At 31.7% G+C, this 20,796-nt stretch overlaps 1 protein-coding gene across 1 annotated transcript; it reads right to left on the reverse strand.

Moving 5' to 3' along the window:
• Positions 1-225: 225 nt before the first annotated feature.
• On the reverse strand, positions 226-1,036 carry LOC114268598 (transcription repressor OFP16). Its single transcript, XM_028209786.2, has one exon. It carries the CDS (start codon positions 1,006-1,008, stop codon positions 340-342), a length of 669 nt encoding a protein of 222 aa, XP_028065587.2. The 5' UTR covers positions 1,009-1,036; the 3' UTR covers positions 226-339.
• Between the last annotated feature and the right edge of the window lie 19,760 nt (positions 1,037-20,796).

Consider the following 20,796-nt stretch of genomic DNA (forward strand, 5'->3'; position numbering starts at 1 on the left):
GTATTTTTAAAAAACTAAAAATCAAAAATAAAAAACCGCTGCTTAAAAAAAAAACCAAAAATCATATTAATTTATGAGTTTAACTTTACTGACCTTGATAAATTTATGAAAATTTAAGTTAGTCAATTTGATAGATTAAAACTCCTTTGAAATCAATTTGAACTGATTAACGAACTAACATTATACATTTTTTAGACTTCAAACTTGTCAAACTAAATTTCAACATTTACTACTAAATTAGACTCGGATTCATTTATAAACTTACATGGACAATCCCAGCCCAACATCCACCACCTCCGGCACAAAAACAAAAACAAAACAAAAAAGAAAAAGGAAAAATTACAACAACTGTGGTAAAGCGGCGGATCTTGGTTGTTTCTTGGATTTCCGGCGACTGTGGTCGGTGGTTGTCGACGACACAAGCGAAATGAGAAGATCAGAAAAAGCACTGATAATGAACTTGTGGGTGTGTTTAGGGTTTAGTGTTAGATAACACAAGAGAAGTTCATGAAGATAATCCCAATCGGCCCTTAAATCCATTAATTGACGAGCTTCAATCATCTCCTGCATTGATTGTCGGAAATCCGAATACGGGTCCGGTGAGTAGGTTCGAATGGCGACACTTCCGGCGACTATGGTATCGGAGGAGGAGGACTGTGGTGGTGGTGGTGGTGGTGGTGGTGGTGGTGGAGGAGAGTTTTCCGGCGAGTCGATGATGGAGTTAGAGAGGCCAGGGGAGGGGAAGAAGAAGCGTTGGGAGGCAAAGATGGCGGCGAAGTCAGCGGTGTCGGAGTCGGAGGAGGAAGAGAAGAAGTCATCGGAGGAGATGGTGGTGGTCGTGGTGGAGGTGGAGGTGGAGGTGGAGGTGAGGTGGTTGAGAGAATTGAAGGTGTTGATTAGGGTTGATGATGATGTGGTGGGTGATGGATGGTTGTGATCTTCTTCTTGTAAGGGGCACTTGAATTTTGAGAAGCAGATGTAGAAGTTTTTCCAGAATATGCTTGACATTTTCTCTTTCACAGAGAGAGAGAGAGAGATGCAGTGCTGATGCTTACGTCCATTATTTATAAGTAAAATATAGACTTAATTTAATTAAAAAACAATCAGAATTAACTACTACTAAAATATAGACCTAACTTAATTAAAAAACACTAAGAATTGACAACTACTAAAATATAGACCTAACTTAATTAGGAAACAACGAGAATTGACAACTGTCATAATGCAATACAAAAATAAGGAAACTAAATAACTAAATAATTCCATAATAATATTAATTTTAAAATAATAAAATAAAAATACTTATTTTCTAAAATTCAATCTGCATCATTCTTCCCCGCTTGAGAAAACTTGTCCTCGAGTTTCTATTGCTCAAAATAACTTGGCACGTCTGCACTTATCCGCATCAACCTTATATTTGAGTTTAATTTTTTCAAATCTAAACTTCAAAGAAGAGTCTCCGAAAATTAAAGGAACAAATTTCTTTAACAAATTTAGCACATCTTCATCAAAGCCCAAATTTGAACGGGTCAAACTCAAATTTGTCAACTCTTCATGAAATTTCTCTTCAAACAGATCATAGAAAATATTCTCCATATTGTAAATCGATTTTGAATGCTCATTGAACTCATATAAACCGAGTATATGATCTTCCACAAAAATAAAATTAACACCAACCCTTCCATAACTCTGATTTATGCTTCCAACAGACAAAATATGATTAAACATATCATTAATTCCATCAATGAATGGTTTATCATCAAAAATCGGTGGTTTACTCCAATCCACAATCGGATCTGGAATAAATTTTGATGTAAAAGGCCATTTAATCAGATCATCCTGTTTAGTGATTTGGTTCATGTGATCTTTATAATTTTTCAATGCTTGATCTCTCCTCGGTCTTTCACTATGAAAACTCAGCGGGTTAGAATCATCATCTATTACCTCCTCCTCCATAGGAACCTCTCGAGCATCACTGCGATTCCTCAACATGAAGCAAGAACGTAGCAAGCTCTGATACCAACTGATGCAGTGCTGATCGAAACAATAGTAACAATCTTAAGATCCGTTGATTCACACAAGAATACCGTAAATAAGACTCCTCTTTAGACCCGTTGATTCCCAAAAATACCGAGTTTAAAGGCTCAACCAAAGTTGATTCACACAGAATTAAAAACACTAAGAATTGACAACTATTAAAACATAGACCTAACTTAATTAAAAAACACCCAGAATTGACAACTACTAAAACATAGACCTAACTTAATTAGGAAACAACGAGAATTGGCAACTGCCATAATGCAATACAAAAATAAAGAAACTAAATAACTAAATAATTCCATAATAATATTAATTTTAAAATAATAAAATAAAAATACTTATTTTCTAAAATTCAATCTGCATGAGAGAGAGAGAGAGAGCGCTCTCTCATATGTAGTGTTTATCCATGGTTTTGGTATGGGAAAATGCTATATATATCATGAAATTGTACTGAGTTTCATCTGTAAATAAGGTAGATGCTGTAAATTTAAAGTTGGTGAAATGTGAATTCATTGTATGAATACATTTTTTTTAAGTATTTTTTTTTATGGTTCTTAGTATTGTTGTTTGGTATACAAATTCGTTTGGCATTGATTTTTTGATTAAAAATGTAATGAAATAAAATGTATATTTAAATCATAATTATTTTATTTTTACTCTCACAAAAATTAAAAAAGTTAAAAAAAAAACCAAATAAACTTTTAATTTCAAAATAAAATAATCAAAAAATCAATTATCAAATGGCAACTATAGAGTGAAAGATAAGGCAAATAGTTACTAAAAAATAATATTGAATGTGACAATGACACATTTTATACATAGTCACCAGTTAACAAATTTGAAAAAAACTATTAGGTGCACAAAACTTGTTTCTCACTAGTTTGATTAAATTGTAGTTTCTTTTACAAAGTAAAGATTACTAATTAGTTGGAATTATTGCAACATGGTATCATTGTAATACCTACTGTCCATGGTTACTGTCACCCTTCATCGAATGTGATTGGATCCATTGATTTATATTGATAAGAATGGTCCTATATTTCACAATATATTATCTTTATTTTGATCTCTAGAAGAGAAAGAGAATCGAGAGAGATAGAGATATAAAGGAATGATAAATGAAGAGTGTGGGTTCATTCAATATCATTAGGGTGAATTAGAGATGTTCAATTAAAACTCTTAAATATTTTTTATATTAAAAATTGAAAGAAAAAAAAAAGTACGTGGTCACGACAAAATTAGTGATTGTTGGTGTACTACCAAATATTTTTGAGCAAATATCAAATCAATTGTATGTTAAAAAAATATTACAAATTAATGGTAAATTATATAAATATTAATAATTAAAAATTTTAAATTTTTTTATCAATTTGTAATTATTTTTTTAAATCTGTATTTTCTCTAATATTTTTCCTCCCTTTACTTCACTTGGGAGTAATTGTCCACTAGTTCTGGAATTTCATGCCATTGCTTAAATGGTGTTCTAAATCAATTATGTAATGAAAATTTTTACATATGAGCCTTGTTAACTCACATTTATTAAATAGTTAGGTGATAAAATAGGACCCATTTGGCCATAAATTCTATTCAGATAATATCCCATGACATTTTGAGAATATCTAATAAAGTTTTTAATAACAATGGATTAGACTTGCATTTTAGCTCAATGGCCCCATTGTGACTCTACCTTCATGTAGGGATGGTTGTGGATCGGTTTTGGATGGTTCGGTTTGTGATTTGAACTCGCTCGCATGTCTGTAACTTGGAAAAATTGAACCCGCAACCGTCCACAATGCGGATTACGATTTATGCAAATAGAATTCACGAATATACAAGCGGATTGAATTTTTCTTTTTAAAAACTTTTTGCTACCAGAAATAAAATCATGCTTAGCTATCCTACCCACTCAAAAATACATTTGCAATTATTTGAGACAATTCCACAACTCAACCTTTGCACTATAGTATGTCAGTGTCATGTGCTTCAGATAGAAAAAAGGATTCATTATAAAATTACCATTCCAGCTAAAGTTTGTCATTAAAAGACTTTTCCTTACTTACTTGTGCATGAAAGAGGATGCTATTGTTGTACCTGTAATAAGTTTGAAGTCCAGCAGCATGAAACATTACATACCAATGAAGGATTAAGCTTAAAAAAAAAAAAAATTGTTTAGTGCTTATGGGTGCTTGTGAGTGCAGATGAAACCCGCAACCCGCAATGAAAGATTAATCTAAACTACACCCGATTTTACTCTACACATAAAATTGTTCATTTGTATGCAGTTTGGTTTGGATCAGGTTGAGCTGTTCTTGCAGGTCGGATAACCCTATACCCAACTCTACTTTCATGATAGGAACTAATCATTTTATAGGCTGTTGCACGTAAATCATGCATATAAAAAAAAAAAAAGGAAAAAACAAATTTATATGAAATTATGCGAAAACTTGATATTTCCATATTATCACTCAATCTTTTATAATTGTAATCCGTAGAGGTAGTGATAGAATTTTTTAATTACTAATAAATCATTATCAATAAGGCCATCATTTTTTATGTAATTTTTTTTTAATGTAAATTACAACATTATCTTTTTAAAAGATTTACGATTGCAAAGTAAATTGTACAATAATATTATGTATTCAAAATTTTATTTAACAATATTAATGTGTGACTTAGATTCATCAATTTTACAATACGTTAGTCTCAATTACACTTCACTTTTAATGATAACTATCTTGATATTTTTTCGTGATTTGGAGATTTTTCTGTAAATTGTATATAGATTTTGGCAGTAGCACAAAGCTAATGCTAACTTGACGAGGAATTGGCATTTTTGTTGAGATATTTTTGGCAGAAATTTCATTAATTCTTGGGTCAAGAAATTTATTCTGAAAATAAATAAGTGGTAAAAATTTAATTAGTATACCGTATAGAAAGAATCTAAGCTAATGAATCTGTAAGATTGTTGTATTATTTAGGTTGTGTTTGGATTTTAAATTTGAATAAAAATTTAGAAAGGAAAACAAAAATGATGGATGAAATATAGATATATTTCATTCATATTTCACATATATATATTTTTTTACTTTTCAAATTCCTACCAAAATTCATGATCAAAATACAAAGTAATGATGCGTTTGGAATAATTTGGATAAGGATTTAGAAAAGAAAAGTGAAAAATTAAGTGAAATATATATATATTTTATTCATATTTTATCATTCTTTACTTTTTCTTTCTAAATCTCTATACAAATTCATAATCCAAACATATCCTTATACTGTGTTTGAATCATAAATTTCAATAGAAATTTAAAAATAAATAAATAAAAAATTGATGAAATTTAAAGAACACCAAATTAATTACAATTGAAATTTCCAAAATCCGACTTTGTCTCGAAATGTGAAGAAATTATTTAACATTTTTGAAATATCACATGTTTATAATTCTTAATTAATTATCATTCAATATATCCACGCATATTTCTCAATCACCTACTTATTTTTTCTACTAATTTTAATATTATATAATATCACGTATTCATATTATAAGTTCACTCAATAATTATCCAAAATGTGTCATTCGACTGCTGAGTTCTCCGTGCAGTGAGGAGAGAGACTACTGTTTTTGTTGCTTCTATTTTTTCTTTTTCTTATCTCCTTTTTATTCCAAGTCAAATCAATCAGAGAAAGTATATCACAATTCACAAAGTGTGTTTGTTGCCTCAAAAAGTGTCATTCGACTGTTTTTGTCTCTCCCTTTTGTATAGTATTATTCTCTGTCAAATTAATCCAAGAAAAATGAGAAAATAATTTTTATTTAGTCTCCGTTTATAAAGTGAATTAATTTTTTAATTTTTTAACTTTTTTAGTTATTTTAACTTAGACTAAAAGTTTGGTTTAGAAATTTTTTTTTAACTTTTTGCCTTTTTTGACTTTTTTTATGAGAGAAAAGTGTAATAATTATGGGTTGAATGTAATGTATGGGTTGAATGTGATATTTTATTTTTTGTGACTAAAATAACCTATTTTGTCTTTTGTAGTTAAAATAGTCAAAAAAACTTGAAAAAGCTCTTCCCAAACAGAACTTTTGACTATGATTTATTTTTTAAAATTTTTTAATAAAACAATATAAAAAAAACTAATATGATAAAAATAAATTATTAAATCAGTAAATAATTTATTTTACTTGTTGCCAAACACAGTAGAATGAATACATATATATATGATTACATCAAAACTTGTAATTACTCATTCCTGAAACCAGACTAATCACCGACTCTTGTAACTATATTACTAACCATTCTAACAGAATCTAATTACATTTGAATCAATATTATGATACTACCACTAGGACTATCTTGACCTGCTGTTGTTGTTTTTTATTTTAATAATTTGACATCTGTCTCACTTGAGGCTAATTTTACTGTTTACTAGTGGGAGGCTAATTAAAATCGGGATAAAATTTTATGTTGGACTATTTTAATATCTTTTATTTAATTTTTTGATGATCTTTTATTTTATTCATGAATCTTTTTTTTTTTTTTTAGTGACTTTTGTTTTATTCATATATGGAGATTAATTAGAAGGTCATGGGTTTGGTGGTGAGTTAATATTTGGACGTTTTGGAACTCTCCCTTTTCTTTAGTTTAATAGTCATTACTTTTCGGTGTAATTTGTAAGGTCTTAGTGGTTTATAAATTGTTCCTCTCATCTACTCATTTCTAAATCAACTATTTTTTATACTTGAGAGATTACTAGTCAAAGAATGGTGCTTTTTCTTTGGTAAAGTTTTGGGTTCACCATGTTGTGCATAGTTGGCTTGAACCATACAATAAGTGGTCGGACTGTTGTATCCTGGAAGGGATAAGTCATAGTTTAGTGACTACTGCATCAGTATTTAGGTTCTTCCTACTGCAGTGGGCTTGATCTCCTTAAAGAAAATGAGATATCTATGTCTCAGCCTGATCTATTTGTATCTCATTGTTTTTACATTATTTATCAATAAAATATAATTATTCTAGTATTTTCACTAACAATTTTAAGGAGATCAAAAGGAAACAAGTACCACAAAAAATCAATGACAAAATTGGAGATCTCAACAAGCCTTTCAAGTTCAAGGGAGTTCATTTTAAGATGTGGAACGAAAAAGTTCTTTTTTACCTCAGTCTTTTGAAAGTTGCTTATGTTCTTATCGAGAAGAACCCAAACAAAATCCCAACTGAGGAGTTGAATGATGAAGACTACGAGGCACATGAAGCAAAAGTGGCTTTATACAATGCAGATGAGTATAACTGTCATTTTTGTCTCTTAAATTGACTTGCTGATCAATTTTATGATTATTATGACACCATTTATGCTTCCGCAAAGAAAATTTGAAAAGCTTGATAGGCTAAGTATGATATTGAAGGGGCAGGAGCAAAAAAGTATGCATCTAGCTGATTTTTTCACTTCCAAATAGTGGATGGAAAATTTGTTGTGGAGCAAGCACAAGATTTTCAAATGATAGTTGTAGAAGTAAGATTTGAAAGTATCAAGATTGGTGGCAACTTGGTAGTTGTAGGGCTTGTTAACAAGTTACCGCCATCTTAGAGAGAATTCCAAAAGAGCATGCACCATAAACAAAAGAAGACTTCCTTAGAGGCGTTGATTACTCGCATCTGAGTCGAAGAGGAGGCTAGAGGCCAAGATGCATTAATAACATAAGAGGGTAATGACAATTCTACTACAAAGGTAAACTTTGTTTCAATAAATAATGACTTACCCAAACAAAGGTCACAATTCCAAGAATGCTTATTTGAAGTCTTATAAAAAGAATATGAAGAATTATGGTAAACCTCACAATAAATGGATTAATCCAAATAAGAACCAAGGTCTACCGCCTTCACAAAATTTTACATACTTTGTCTGTGGTAAAAGTGGGCATATTGCTCGAACTTGCAAATTTCGAAAACGTGCACCTGCCCCAAAGGCTAACATTATCGAGGAGCCATTTGTGGCGATGATTACAGACATTTGCATGGTTAATTATGTGGATGGTTGGTGGGCAGATTCTGGTGTTAATAGACATGTTTGTTATGATAAAGCTTGGTTCAAGGTATATACTTCCTTTGACGATGAGAAAATAATTGTGCTTGATGACTTTAGTCAAACTAAGATACTTGGGAGTAATGAGGTTGACTTTAAGTTCACCTCTAGACGTGTGCTTACTTTTAAAGATGTGTATTATGCACCGTCCATGAGAAAGAATTTGATGTCAAGTTATTTGTTAAATAAGGCTGACTTTAAGCAAATTATGGAATCTGATCAATATGTGATTACCAAGAAGGGTATTTTTGTGGATAAAGGTTATGCTTGTGATGAGATGTTCAAACTGAATGTTGAGATTAATAAATCATCTATCAATTTGGTTTATATGTTGTCTTCAATTAATTTTTGGCATACTCGCTTGTGTCATATTAACAATAAATATGTGGGAATCATGAGTAGTTTAGGATTAATTCCTAAAGTGACAAGAAATTTTGAGAAATATGAAGTTTGCAGTAAAGTAAAAATTACCAAGAGGCCACATAAAAGTGTTGAGCAAAATACTGAATTGTTAGAATTATTTCATATTGATTTGTGTGAGTTTGAAGGAATTTTAACTTTAGATGGTAACCGGTATTTTATCACTTTTATTGATAATTTTTCAAAATACATAAATGTATATTTATTAAAAAAATAAAAGTGATACTTTTGAAAAATTTAAAGAATTCCTTCTTGAAGTAGAAAATCAATTCGGTAAAAGATTAAGATAATTAAAAGTGATAGAGGCCGGGAGTATGAATCTTTAGGATTCAACTTTTTTGTTAAGTTATTGGGAATTATTTATGAGATTACTCCACTATATTCACCTTCATCTAATAGTGTAGTTGAAAGAAAAAATAGAACGTTAATTGACTTGACGAATGCTATGCTTATTGATTCAGGCGCTCCCTCAAATCTTTGAGACGAGACTTTTTTGACATCTTGCCATGTGATAAATAGAGTGTCACACAAAAAGACTAAAATTGTACCTTATGAGTTATGGTGGAGGCATAAACCAAATCTAGGTTATTTGAGGGTTTGGGATTGTTTAGCTTTTGTGAGGTTTACAGATCCTAAACGACCTAAATTAGGTAAACGAGCTACCACTTGTGTTTTTCTTGGGTATGCGTTGCATAGTATAGCTTATAAATTTTTTAATATGAAAAATAATATTATTTTTGAATCAGGTGATGCTATTTTTCATGAAAATAAATTTCCTTTCAAATCTAGAAATAGTGAGGGTCAAATAATTTCTGAAAATATTTTATCCATACCTAGCTCTTCTACTCCATCTCAAGTTTTTCAAGAACAAGAAAATTCTCAAATCCAACCAAGGAGGAGTAAACGAGCTAGAGTTGAAAAAGATTTTGGCCTTGACTATTAGCTTTACAATGTGGAAGAAATTCTTCTTACGGTGCAAAAAGTTTTATCATCATCTGATACTATTTTCTGGAGAGAGGCTGTAAATGATGAGATAGATTCATTACTTTCAAATAAAACATGGAAGCTAATAGATTTACCTCCAGGTTGTAAAACTGTTGGGTGTAAATGGGTCATTCGTAAAAAATTTAAACTGGATGGAACTATAGATAAATATAAAGTGGGGTTTTGTTGCTAAAGGTTTTAAGCACCAAGTTGACCTTGATTTCTTTGATGCTTTTTCTCCGATTACTAGAATTACATCCATTAGACTATTGATAGCAGTGACTACAATTCATGATTTAAAAACTCATCAAATAGATGTGAAAACATCATTTTTAAATGGAGATCTAGATGAGGAGATTTATATGGACCAATCCAAGGGCTTTGTAGAGCTTAGCCAAGAAAGCAACATGTGTAAGCTAACTAAATCCATTTATAGTTTAAAACAAACTCCTAAACAGTGGCATGAGAAATTTGGGCTCTGTTTGGTTGTGCTCTGTAATCAGTTTTCTACCCGTGTGTTGGAGCATGATGTTTGGTTTCGTTTTCAAATCAATTTTCTACACTCTGCAGAGAGAACTCTGATGCACAGACGCCTTTTTTGTCCACCCGGTTGTCCACCCGGTAGACCACCCGGATGACCACCCGGTAGACCACCCGGATGTCCGGCTGATTTCCAGATTTTTTTTTTTTTTTTTTTTGCAATTGATTTACATAATCGGGACAAATATTTTCTGAAAATTTTTAAATTTTTTATGTGCTTTAAAATAATTTTGAGTTGTATGTTTAGTTATGAGTTGTAAATTTTTGTATCACATATCAAATGTCACATCAATAATTCCCCACTCAAATCAAACCTCTTTTCCAAAACTATTTTCAAAACTCTTTACCAAACAAATTTTCTACACTCAAATCATAATTCCACAACACACAAACTCAAAATACAACTCATACTCTCAAATCACATTTACAAACTCTACCAAACGCTACCTTGATTCCTGCATAGTTGAGAATGGCTATAAGACTAATGAATTTGATAAGTGCATATATTATAAAACTTGTGAGAATGCACATGTGATTATTAACCTATATGTGGACGATCTACTTATCTTTGGCTCCAATTTGCATATTATAAATGAGACTAAAAATATGCTTAATAGCCACTTTGATATGAAAGATCTTGAAGAAGCCAATTTTATTTTGGAAATTAAAATTACCAAGACTAATGATGGCATTTTTCTTGATCAGTTGCATTATGCTAAGAAAATTTTAAAGAAATATAACTTTCTAGACTGTAAACATGTTGTTACTCCTTTTGATGCAAGCATACATTTATCTGTTGTAACAAATGAAAAAGAAATGATTAATCAAAAGGAATATGCTAGCATAATTGGTAGTTTGAGTTATGCTACTTATTGTACTAGACTTGACATTGCATATGTTGTTGTAATACTTAGCAGATTTACTAGCTAGTCAAGTCAAGATTATTGGCTAGCCATGGGAAGAATTATGAGATATGTATCTAGCACAAAAAATTATGGTTTGTTTTATAACAAGTATCTTGCAGTACTTGAGGGATATAGTGATACTGATTGAAACACTTTGTCAGGTGATTCTCTTTCTATCTCGGGTTTTATTTTTACCTTGGATGGTGGTGCTATATGTTGGAAGTCTAAAAAACAGACTATATTTGCTAATTCTACAATGGAAGCTGAGCTTATAGCATTAGTTTCAGCATGTGAGGAAGCGAATTGGTTGAGAGATTTGTTATATGAAATCCCTTTTTAGGCAAAACTAATTCCTTATATGTTAATTCGTTGTGATAGCACTGCTGCTATTGGTAGAGTGAACAACCATTTTTATAATGGTAAATCCAAACCTATTCGAGGGAAATACAGTAATGTGAGATCCAATTTGAGTAATGACATCATAACTGTGAATTATGTAAATTCTTATGATAATCTTGCGGATCTGTTAACTAAGGCCTTAGCGAGAGATATGGTCTGGAATACATTGAGGGAGATGGGTTTGAAACCTATAAAATCATAAATCATGTATGAGGACACCCAACCTAGACACCAGAGATCCTGTAACTACGTTCAATGGGAAGAACGAATCATATGGTGGTTGTAAAAAAAAATACACTCCTTAATATTTTGTTGTCCATCATTATAATGTAAGTACATTTGTCCTGTAATGTTAGAGGGTTGAGTTTTTATACTCTTAATGAGATTTTGTAACTCTTGTTGAGTGAGGTGTGTAAATTACTGGAACATCCTTGATAGATTTCACCTATGTGATCATAGAAGTGGGGCCACTTTCTATGAGAATAAGGCTTATTCTCAAATATGCTCATGAAAACTATGATAGACACAAGGCCATAATGTGCTGGCTATTAAAAGCTCGTGTCAATACCTGGATCATTATGTGTGAGCAGTAATACTTTATTTCTCCTAAGTAGTCATAGTTCAAGTCTGAGACCACTACTGATTCTGGAGTAGAGGTTATTGTATTACTAATGAAGGTTCAATGCAGAACATACCTTCATGATGCATACTGATCTATCTTTGTTTGATAATCTTTTTTGTCCTTGTTGATATTCAAGTGAGTGGGGGATTGTTGGACCATTTTAATATCTTTTATTTATTTATTTATTTTGATGATCTTTTGTCTTGTTTATGAATCTTATTTTTTTGGTGACCTTTTGTTTTATTCATGAATGAAGATTAATTGGAAGGTCATGGGTTTGGTGGTGAGTTAATATTTGGAGGTTTTGGGAATTTTCATTTTCTCTAGTTTAATGGTCATTATTTTTTAGTGGCCTATAAATTGTTCCTCTCATCTACTCTTTTCTAGGCCAACTATTTTTTACACTTGAGAGATTACTAGCCAAAGAATGATGTTTTTTCTTGGTGGAGCTTTGGATTCACTATCTTGTTGTAACAACCCTCATCACTGTTTATCGATTAACTACCGATTACTGCTAAACCGAGACTGATTATGATTGGTAATCGAACTGATTGAAATACTGAACTGACTGACTGAAATCTGGAACTGAATTGATTGAGTATATCTGTTTAATTGTATATCTATCTGTTGACTGTTTGATTATCTGTTCATGCCTTTGTGTTTAAATTGCGAATTGAAGGCTTTATTGGCGGCCGAATCTGAAATTGATTGATGATTTGTGATACTTAGAATTAATGTGATTTTATGGTGTATTTATCTAAAATGTGATTTGGTATGATTAATTTGGATTAAAATGAGTTAAATTACATTGTTAACTTAATTACTATTTTGCCATTGTGTGTGGCCATTATCTAAGACCACCTTTGAGCCTTATTACACCTAGATCAAACATTTGCTCAGCTCATTTCCCTTGTTCTTGCCGACCAAGAGAGTTAGAGTGAGAGAAAGTGAGTTCTTCCTTAATAATTGCTTGTAGACTTGGAGATTTTAGAAGTTAATTGTGAGTTTGAGCTCCTACACCTTATAATTCAAGACTTAGGTAAGGATTTCACCTTTTCATTGATGTATTTAAGGTTGTTCTTGCATGGTTCTTAAGCCTCTAGAGAGAGCTAAGTCATGTCTTAGTCTAATAATGTTGAATTATAGCTTAATTCATGCATGCATGTTTGAATTGTTGAGTTGTGAGTTGATTTCATGGTAAAATGTTACATGCATGTTTATATTGTGTTTAAGTCCATGATTTCATCTTGTCTTTGAAAGAATTAGCTCATTAGAGCATGAAATTGAAGCTTTAAAATGGTTTAAATTCATGCATGTTTGCATGTTTTTCATATTCTTGAAAATTGGTTTGAAATTAAGTTGTTTGAAACACCCTTGGGTTTTGATTTTACAATTGAGCTTTGGAATCATGTTAAACTATGAGTTTTGGGATGTTTTTTGGAAAATTGGCCCAAGAGGATCGAAATTTATGTTTTAAAACTTGAATTTGAGCTTGAGGTTCAAATCTAACCTGGGAATTCCAGATTTTGAACTCACGCTCGAGCAAGGTGATTGGCGCTCGAGTGTGTAATTCGTGCTCCCAGTACTTTGCACTGTTTTGAAGTCCGCTCGAGCGGAATAAATGACGCTCGAGTGGGACATTGTGTCTCATGCTCGAGCGAGTGTCGAGCGCCCAATCGAGCGTGATTTTCACCTATCCAGCACTTTTGACTGTTTTGCAGAACGCTCGAGCGGGTAAGTATACGCTCAAGCGGAAACCTTTGTTTGCATGTCCGCTCGAGCGGAGTAACATACGCTCGAGCGTGACTCCTGTTTTCTGAAAATTCTGAAAATGCTTTTAAAGTGCATCTTTGCATCCTCATCCCATCCTAGGCATTCTTAGGCCTAGTTTAAGACATCTTAATGAGGATATAAATGTAGAACACACCGAGGCAAATTAGGGATTAAGTTATCATCTTTCCCAACTGTATAGTTTAGTGTGTGTGTTCAATCTGTAACTGTATAGGGTTGGCAACTGGGGACGCGCTCTAGCTTTACTGTAGCCCAGAACTCTGTGAGTAACAACTGTGTAAAGATATGTTCAAAATGATTATCTTCTGAACAATTGAACTGTACTGCTTTCTGAACTGATACTGTTAATTGAATGAATGTATGTCCTATATTCTGAACTGTATTGTGGCATCCTTAGCAACTACTGTTTACTGTTACTGTTACAGAGATCTCTGTCGGTTCCCTTGTTGGAACCACTACTGTTTACTGATTGATGGCCATCATTTACTGTTCGGTCTTTTAAGACCTACTGTTTACTATACTGTTATGCTAATGGATGTACCACATATGACTGTTATGACTGAATGACTGATATACTGAATCAACTGACTGTTTTCAATACTGAAAGGACATTCATTCTTAACCTCTTTACGCATTACGTTATTCACTGGGCTTTAGCTCACTGCTCATATATATATGTAGGTGTACAGGCACCAGACCGTGATTAGTAGCGTCGGGGTAAGCTCCAGTTTTGTCAAGCCAACCATTGTGCCTCACTGTGAGGTTCCGAGCCTGTCAAGTTATGGCTTAGGGGTGTTTTAGTTCCCCCTTCTGTCTCTATAACCATTTTGTTTACTGTACTGTACTATTTAATAGGGATTAGGTCCCTGAACTGAATGATTGTATATATGCACATACTGTTTTGTCCGACTGTATATATATTTGAATGAAAAGTCTTTTGGCATACAGACTGTCACAGCTCATTGGACATTGTTTATTTATTGTATTGGCTTCCGCCAGGCCCCTGTATTCTGTTTTACTGTATCACTGTTAAGCAGGCCTTCGGTAATTTTGGATTACTGGCCGGTTACGGTGCTAAACCCATAGGGGCGGGTTTGGGTTGTGACACTTGTGCAGAGTTGGCCTGAACCATATGACAAGTGATCGGGCTGTTGTATCTTGGAGGAGACAAGTCATAGTTTAGTGACTGCTGTATCAGTATTTTGGTTCTTCCTACCGTAGTGAGTTTGATCTCCTTAAAGAAAATGAGATATCCGTGCATCAACTTGATCTATTTATATCTCATTTTTTTTACATTATTTATTAATAAAATATAATTTTTTTGATATTTTCACCAACACTTCATAAAAACTGGTATTGACTTAAAAAATTATTTGCACATAGAAAATATTGGATCTGAGATCTTGAAAGGAGTACATCTCTAGACTCTTAGTTTTGACTGCCAAACTAACCCCTTAGAATTATTCCCTTTAGTAACTCACTAAACATTTTTTCCATTTTCACTTACATTTGTTTTCAAAATTTTGTGTACACCAAGTAAATTTATTATTATTATTATTATTATTTTTAGAATCAATGAATAATTACTTTTTCTTAGATCTGTTAAATGAACTTGACTTGTTAAAAACTTGTTTAAGATTGACTTGTTATGTAAAAAATTTAATCTTGAACATATTTTAATACTTATTAAATTTTCAAATAAAATTTAAATAATTTACCATTTTACTTTTAAAACTATTAAACGAACTAAGTTACTCGAACTCGATTTATTAAAAATTGTTCGAGATTAGCTTATTATGTGAAAAGACCAATCCTAAATATATTTTAATACATGATAAATTTTTAAATCAAATTTACATAAGTTACCATTCAATTCAACTCAACCCAACTTGTGCACCGCTTTGCTTCTCTGCTGCTCATTTCATTTTGATGAATTTGTTGGGTCAATGCAAACATCCCAGTACACATGGACAAGAAGCCCTTTGCCTGGAAAACTAGAGGACATGTGACTCAACCTGTGACAAATAACAAGTAACAAAAGGCATCTTCTCTTTTTCATGTGCTAAAATTAATGTTATAGTTACATTGCATATATTAGATACATAGGGTTCATATATTCTTTTTATTTATATATTTTTATATTTATATATATTGTATTTATTAGGTTTATTGTCTAAATTATATTCATATGTTAACATAAATTTCAGAACATAAACCTTACACTTTGGATCATTTACCGTGTATATTATCAAGAAATCAAGACAAAATGACATACCTGAATCCATTGATAAACGGTTAAACGGAAGCGTGATTATCAATGAACTCTTTGTTATTGATTATGTTATTACCTTCTAATCCTTTCCCCTTTGGTGCCTTATGTTTCTCCTTGAGAGGATTTGGAAAGAAAAATGGCAGTGTTCTTTTCCACTTTGGAAGGAATAAGGACCATAACCTTTTAAAGGTTGTAATTGGTTTTCAAAACTGAAAGGTTGTGGAAGTTCAAAAGGAATGAAAACCAACTTTAACCATTATTGGTTTTAATTTCTATTTATTGGTTTTCAAAACTGAAAGGTTGTGGAAGTTCAAAAGGAATAAAAACCAACTTAACCAATATGTTTTAATTTCTATTTCTGTCCCTCATAGAAATAGAAATTATACAACTAGTATCTACACATTAGGTCTATAACACATATACCCTTAAGCCTATTAACTAAATTGAATCACTTAAATTGTAGGCTTCTTATAAATGATAACACCACATTTAATTATGTGGTCCCATTGAGACATTATCTAACAATCTCCCACTGGACCACATATGTATCCTGAAAAATGTGCTTAACTTTAGTGAGCTCAGAAATTTATTATCATAACTTGAGGGTATCCAAACAATCTTGTCCATTAACTATATTAATATAGGATCAAAGCGGTCTTCGTTACATCAATCGTAACTCGACCCACCAATGGTCACGTATACTAATACAGCTAAATGACATAGATCAATCATGGATGCGTAGCATGGAAATTACATGTGATGTGATCCATACATGCCTATTTCCAACTGGTCCTACTTAACTTTATTGAGATCAATACTTCACAATACGTAACAGAGCGTAATAAACTGAATATTTCATTTCTGCAGAAATTAATCTAATTACATAGATAAAACTCAAGGCTGACATAAAGCAGTAATATAAATACAAACTCTCACTAAACCAGAATGTTCTCAAATAGAACAACACCCATCTGAGCAGTGTGCTCATGAAAGACCTTGGGTGGTAGTCCCTTCGTAAGTGGATCCGCTGTCATGGAGTTTGTCCCAATGTGCCCTATGGAAATCTGTCCACTCTGCACTCTTTCTTTTACAACTAGGAACTTGATATCAATATGCTTTGATTTCGTCGAGCTCCTGTTGTTATTGGAATATAAAACTGCAGACTTATTGTTACAATATAACTTAAGTGGTCTTGCAGTGCCTTCCAAAATACGCAACCCAGTGACAAAATTCCGCAGCCATATCCCTTGGTTTGATGCCTCATAACATGCTACAAATTCTGCGGCCATGGTAATGAGACAAGTTCCCAAACTTTATTGTCTTGCATAGACTTATATTCTTCATTCATGGCTTTTATCCACTTATGAGAGTTGGAACTTTCCATGGCTTGACGAAAGTTGATTGGATCATCTTTCGACATTCCATTTTCTACCTCATGTTCCTGGAGATATACAATATAATCATCTGAAAATGCAAATCTCCTTTCTCTGGTGGATCGCCTTAATGCACAGATTCTTGAGGTTGAGGTTGTAGAGTTTGTTCCTCAGAAACAATTACCTCATCTTGAATGGGGGTTTGAACTATATTATCTTGAACAACATTGTCTGGTTGAGGATCCGAAATTACTTCTCGAGCAATGACAGGTATAGGAACCTGTGATTGGTCAAAAGTAATAGTAGGAAGTGGGATTACTCCTGCTTCCTCCTCAAAGACAATGTCTCTAACTGGATTTCTCCCCTCAAACTCAACATCCTCAAAAAATGTTGCAATTCCCGTCTCAAATATTGACCTATTTATGGGATCATAAAACTTGTAACCCCGTAAATAAAAGGAATAAACAATTATGCTCACATTAAGTTACCAAACAGATAATCTCTAAATAAATTAATTTAATGACAACATCTCAAGATACCTAGCACAACATTAATACCAAGCCTTTGGGTAGTGATATTAATTGTAAGTGGTATTCTTGTTGTACTGATCAAACATTGACAATAAGTTATGTCAAATAACAAATCTATCTTTTGATGGATTTATTATTCACATTAGGTTTTCTTGACAATTGGCACATGTTTATCACCACAAAATGTGTGTGTAATTCTGCCAAGTCTTAATCATGTCTTTGAACCGATAAATACCCGCATGAGATACACAGACATGAACTTCAAAACATTCCATATAAAACAATATAGACAAGAGAGATCATTTTTGTGACATTTTGTTTGAATTGACTTATATTGAGAGTGTTAGAAAATTAAATTTCTGTAGACGTTGTATGAAATTACATTAAATTTAAAGATTTCTAAATTTGTGACCCTGTATATGTTATATAATCTGCAGCAATTTCAATTATATATATATACATATATAAATAGAATTGACGGGTCCAAAAAACAAATAGTTTTTTTTTATGATGTTCAAAATTAAACCGATCAAATCGCAAGATATATCTATATATATATAAATACATGATGTTCATCCATCTGAGAGGAAAAAAAAAACTGCCCACCGAATCATTTTACAATTCCAGAAAATAGATTGCCATTTTCACAGAACAAAACAGGAAAAAACAGAATTTACATCCATAAGAAAATTCAGAATCTGATTCCAAGAAACTAAATAGAATGAATAAAGCATATCAATTCTGATAAGACACATGATATGCATGCTCTGATACCAATTGTTAACATAAATTTCAGAACATAAACCTTACAGTTTGGGTCATTTATCATGTGTATTATCAAGAAATCAAGACAAAATGACATACTTGAATCCATTAATGAACGGTTAAATGGAAGCGTGATTATCAATGAACTCTTTGTTATTGATTATGTTATTGCCTTCTAATCCTTTCCCCTTTGGTGCCTTATGTTTCTCCTTGAGAGGATTTATAAAGAAAAATGGCAGTGTTCTTTTTCACTTGGGAAGGAATAGGGACCATAACCTTTTAAAGGTTGTAATTGGTTTTCAAAACTGAAAGGTTGTGGAAGTTTAAAAGGAATGAAAACCAACTTTAACCATTATTGGTTTTAATTTCTATTTATTGGTTTTCAAAACTGAAAGGTTGTGGAAGTTCAAAAGGAATGAAAACCAACTTTAACCAATGTGGTTTAATTTCTATTTCTGCCCCTCATAGAAATAGAAATTATACAACTAGTATCTACACATTAGGTCTATAACACATATACCCTTAAGCCTATTAACTAAATTGAATCACTTAAATTGTAGGCTTCTTATAAATGATAACACCATATTTAATTATGTGGTCCCATTGAAACATTATCTAACATCATGTACCTAGTTAGTTGTAAGATTATTCATTAAACTTATATATAACATTTTTTATATAAAAAGGTGTAAGCATATAAACAAATAAAAGAATAAGCGAAAAAAATTCAATGTCAATACAAGTTAAATCTAATATAAAATAATAGTTCATTTTAAAGAATTTTATCAAAAGCGTGGGGGTGTTTGGAAAGAAAGATTTTAGCCTCTTTTAGGCTAAAATTTAGAAAAAGACAAAATAGGGTAAAATAACTAATAAGACAAAATATCACATCAAATTCATAATCATTTCACATTTCCTCTCACAAACATCATATTTAATTTTAAAAAAATTCAATCATCTTCCCAAACACAAGAATTTTAACCTACTAAAATAATAAAAAATTAAAATAACTTATTAAAATAACAACTTTCCAAACACCCATAAGCTCATATTTATAACTATGTAACAGAGAACCTCTTTTGGCCTCTTCACCTGCTTTAGTTGGTGGGTTTCAGACTCAACCTCTGCATCATTGTTGTCCTTCAAAAAATGCTCACGAGGTTAGTGTACTTGTAACTAGGGATAGTAACGGCTCGGATTTTTTTAAATTTTATGTATGAATTTTAATTTTAAATTTGATTATTATAATGATATAATTTTTTCTACTCCGAATAATTTTGACTTTTCTACCTCCATAATTTATACTACCCTGAATTGAGTGTCTCTGTTTTGGTGTTTCATTGTGAAGAAGTTTGGAGGATGAATTGGGAGTTCTTAAGCTGTGTTTTAGTTTATGGGTTTAGGAAGAAATTTGAAAATGATAAAAGAAAAAGTATACAAAATTAGGTAAAAAATATGTATATTTTATTAACATTTCACATATATATATATATATATATTTTTTTTTTTCCTTTCATTTTCCTAATCTCTATTCAAATTTTTGAACCCGAGTGTTGAGACATTTGAATTCCCTGTCAATGGTCTTTTCCTATCTGTTCTCGTTTTTTCTGTTATTTGTCTAGTGTTGCATTGTATTGGCATCTAGCCGACATGATTTGGTTTATTCTTTTTCTTTGGTTTAAGAATTTAGAAAATAATTTGAAAAGGAAAAAGAAAAAAGTAAGTGAAATGTGAATAAAATATACTTACATTTTACTTAATTTCACACCCGTTTTTTCTTTTTCTTTTCAAATTTCTCCTTAAACACAACTTTAGTGTTCATGTGCCAATATAGTTGAGATATATTTTTGAGATTTGATGCATTTGTTTCCTCATTGCTTTTCATTGATGTATTATCTTTGTTTGTACAATATTTCCACCTCAATGAGGTTCCTTTTTGGTAATTAAAGAAAAAAAAATGTTCTTTCAAAAAAATATTTTATAAAAAAATTGTGTTGGGACAAATACAATGGGATGTGATAATTTTTTCATCACTACTTGTGACTGCACCTTTGTAATTGTTTTTAAACAT

The sequence above is a fragment of the Camellia sinensis genome, chromosome 7 (genome assembly GCF_055761805.1).
Source record: "Camellia sinensis isolate YWXY chromosome 7, ASM5576180v1, whole genome shotgun sequence".
NCBI lineage: Eukaryota > Viridiplantae > Streptophyta > Magnoliopsida > Ericales > Theaceae > Camellia > Camellia sinensis.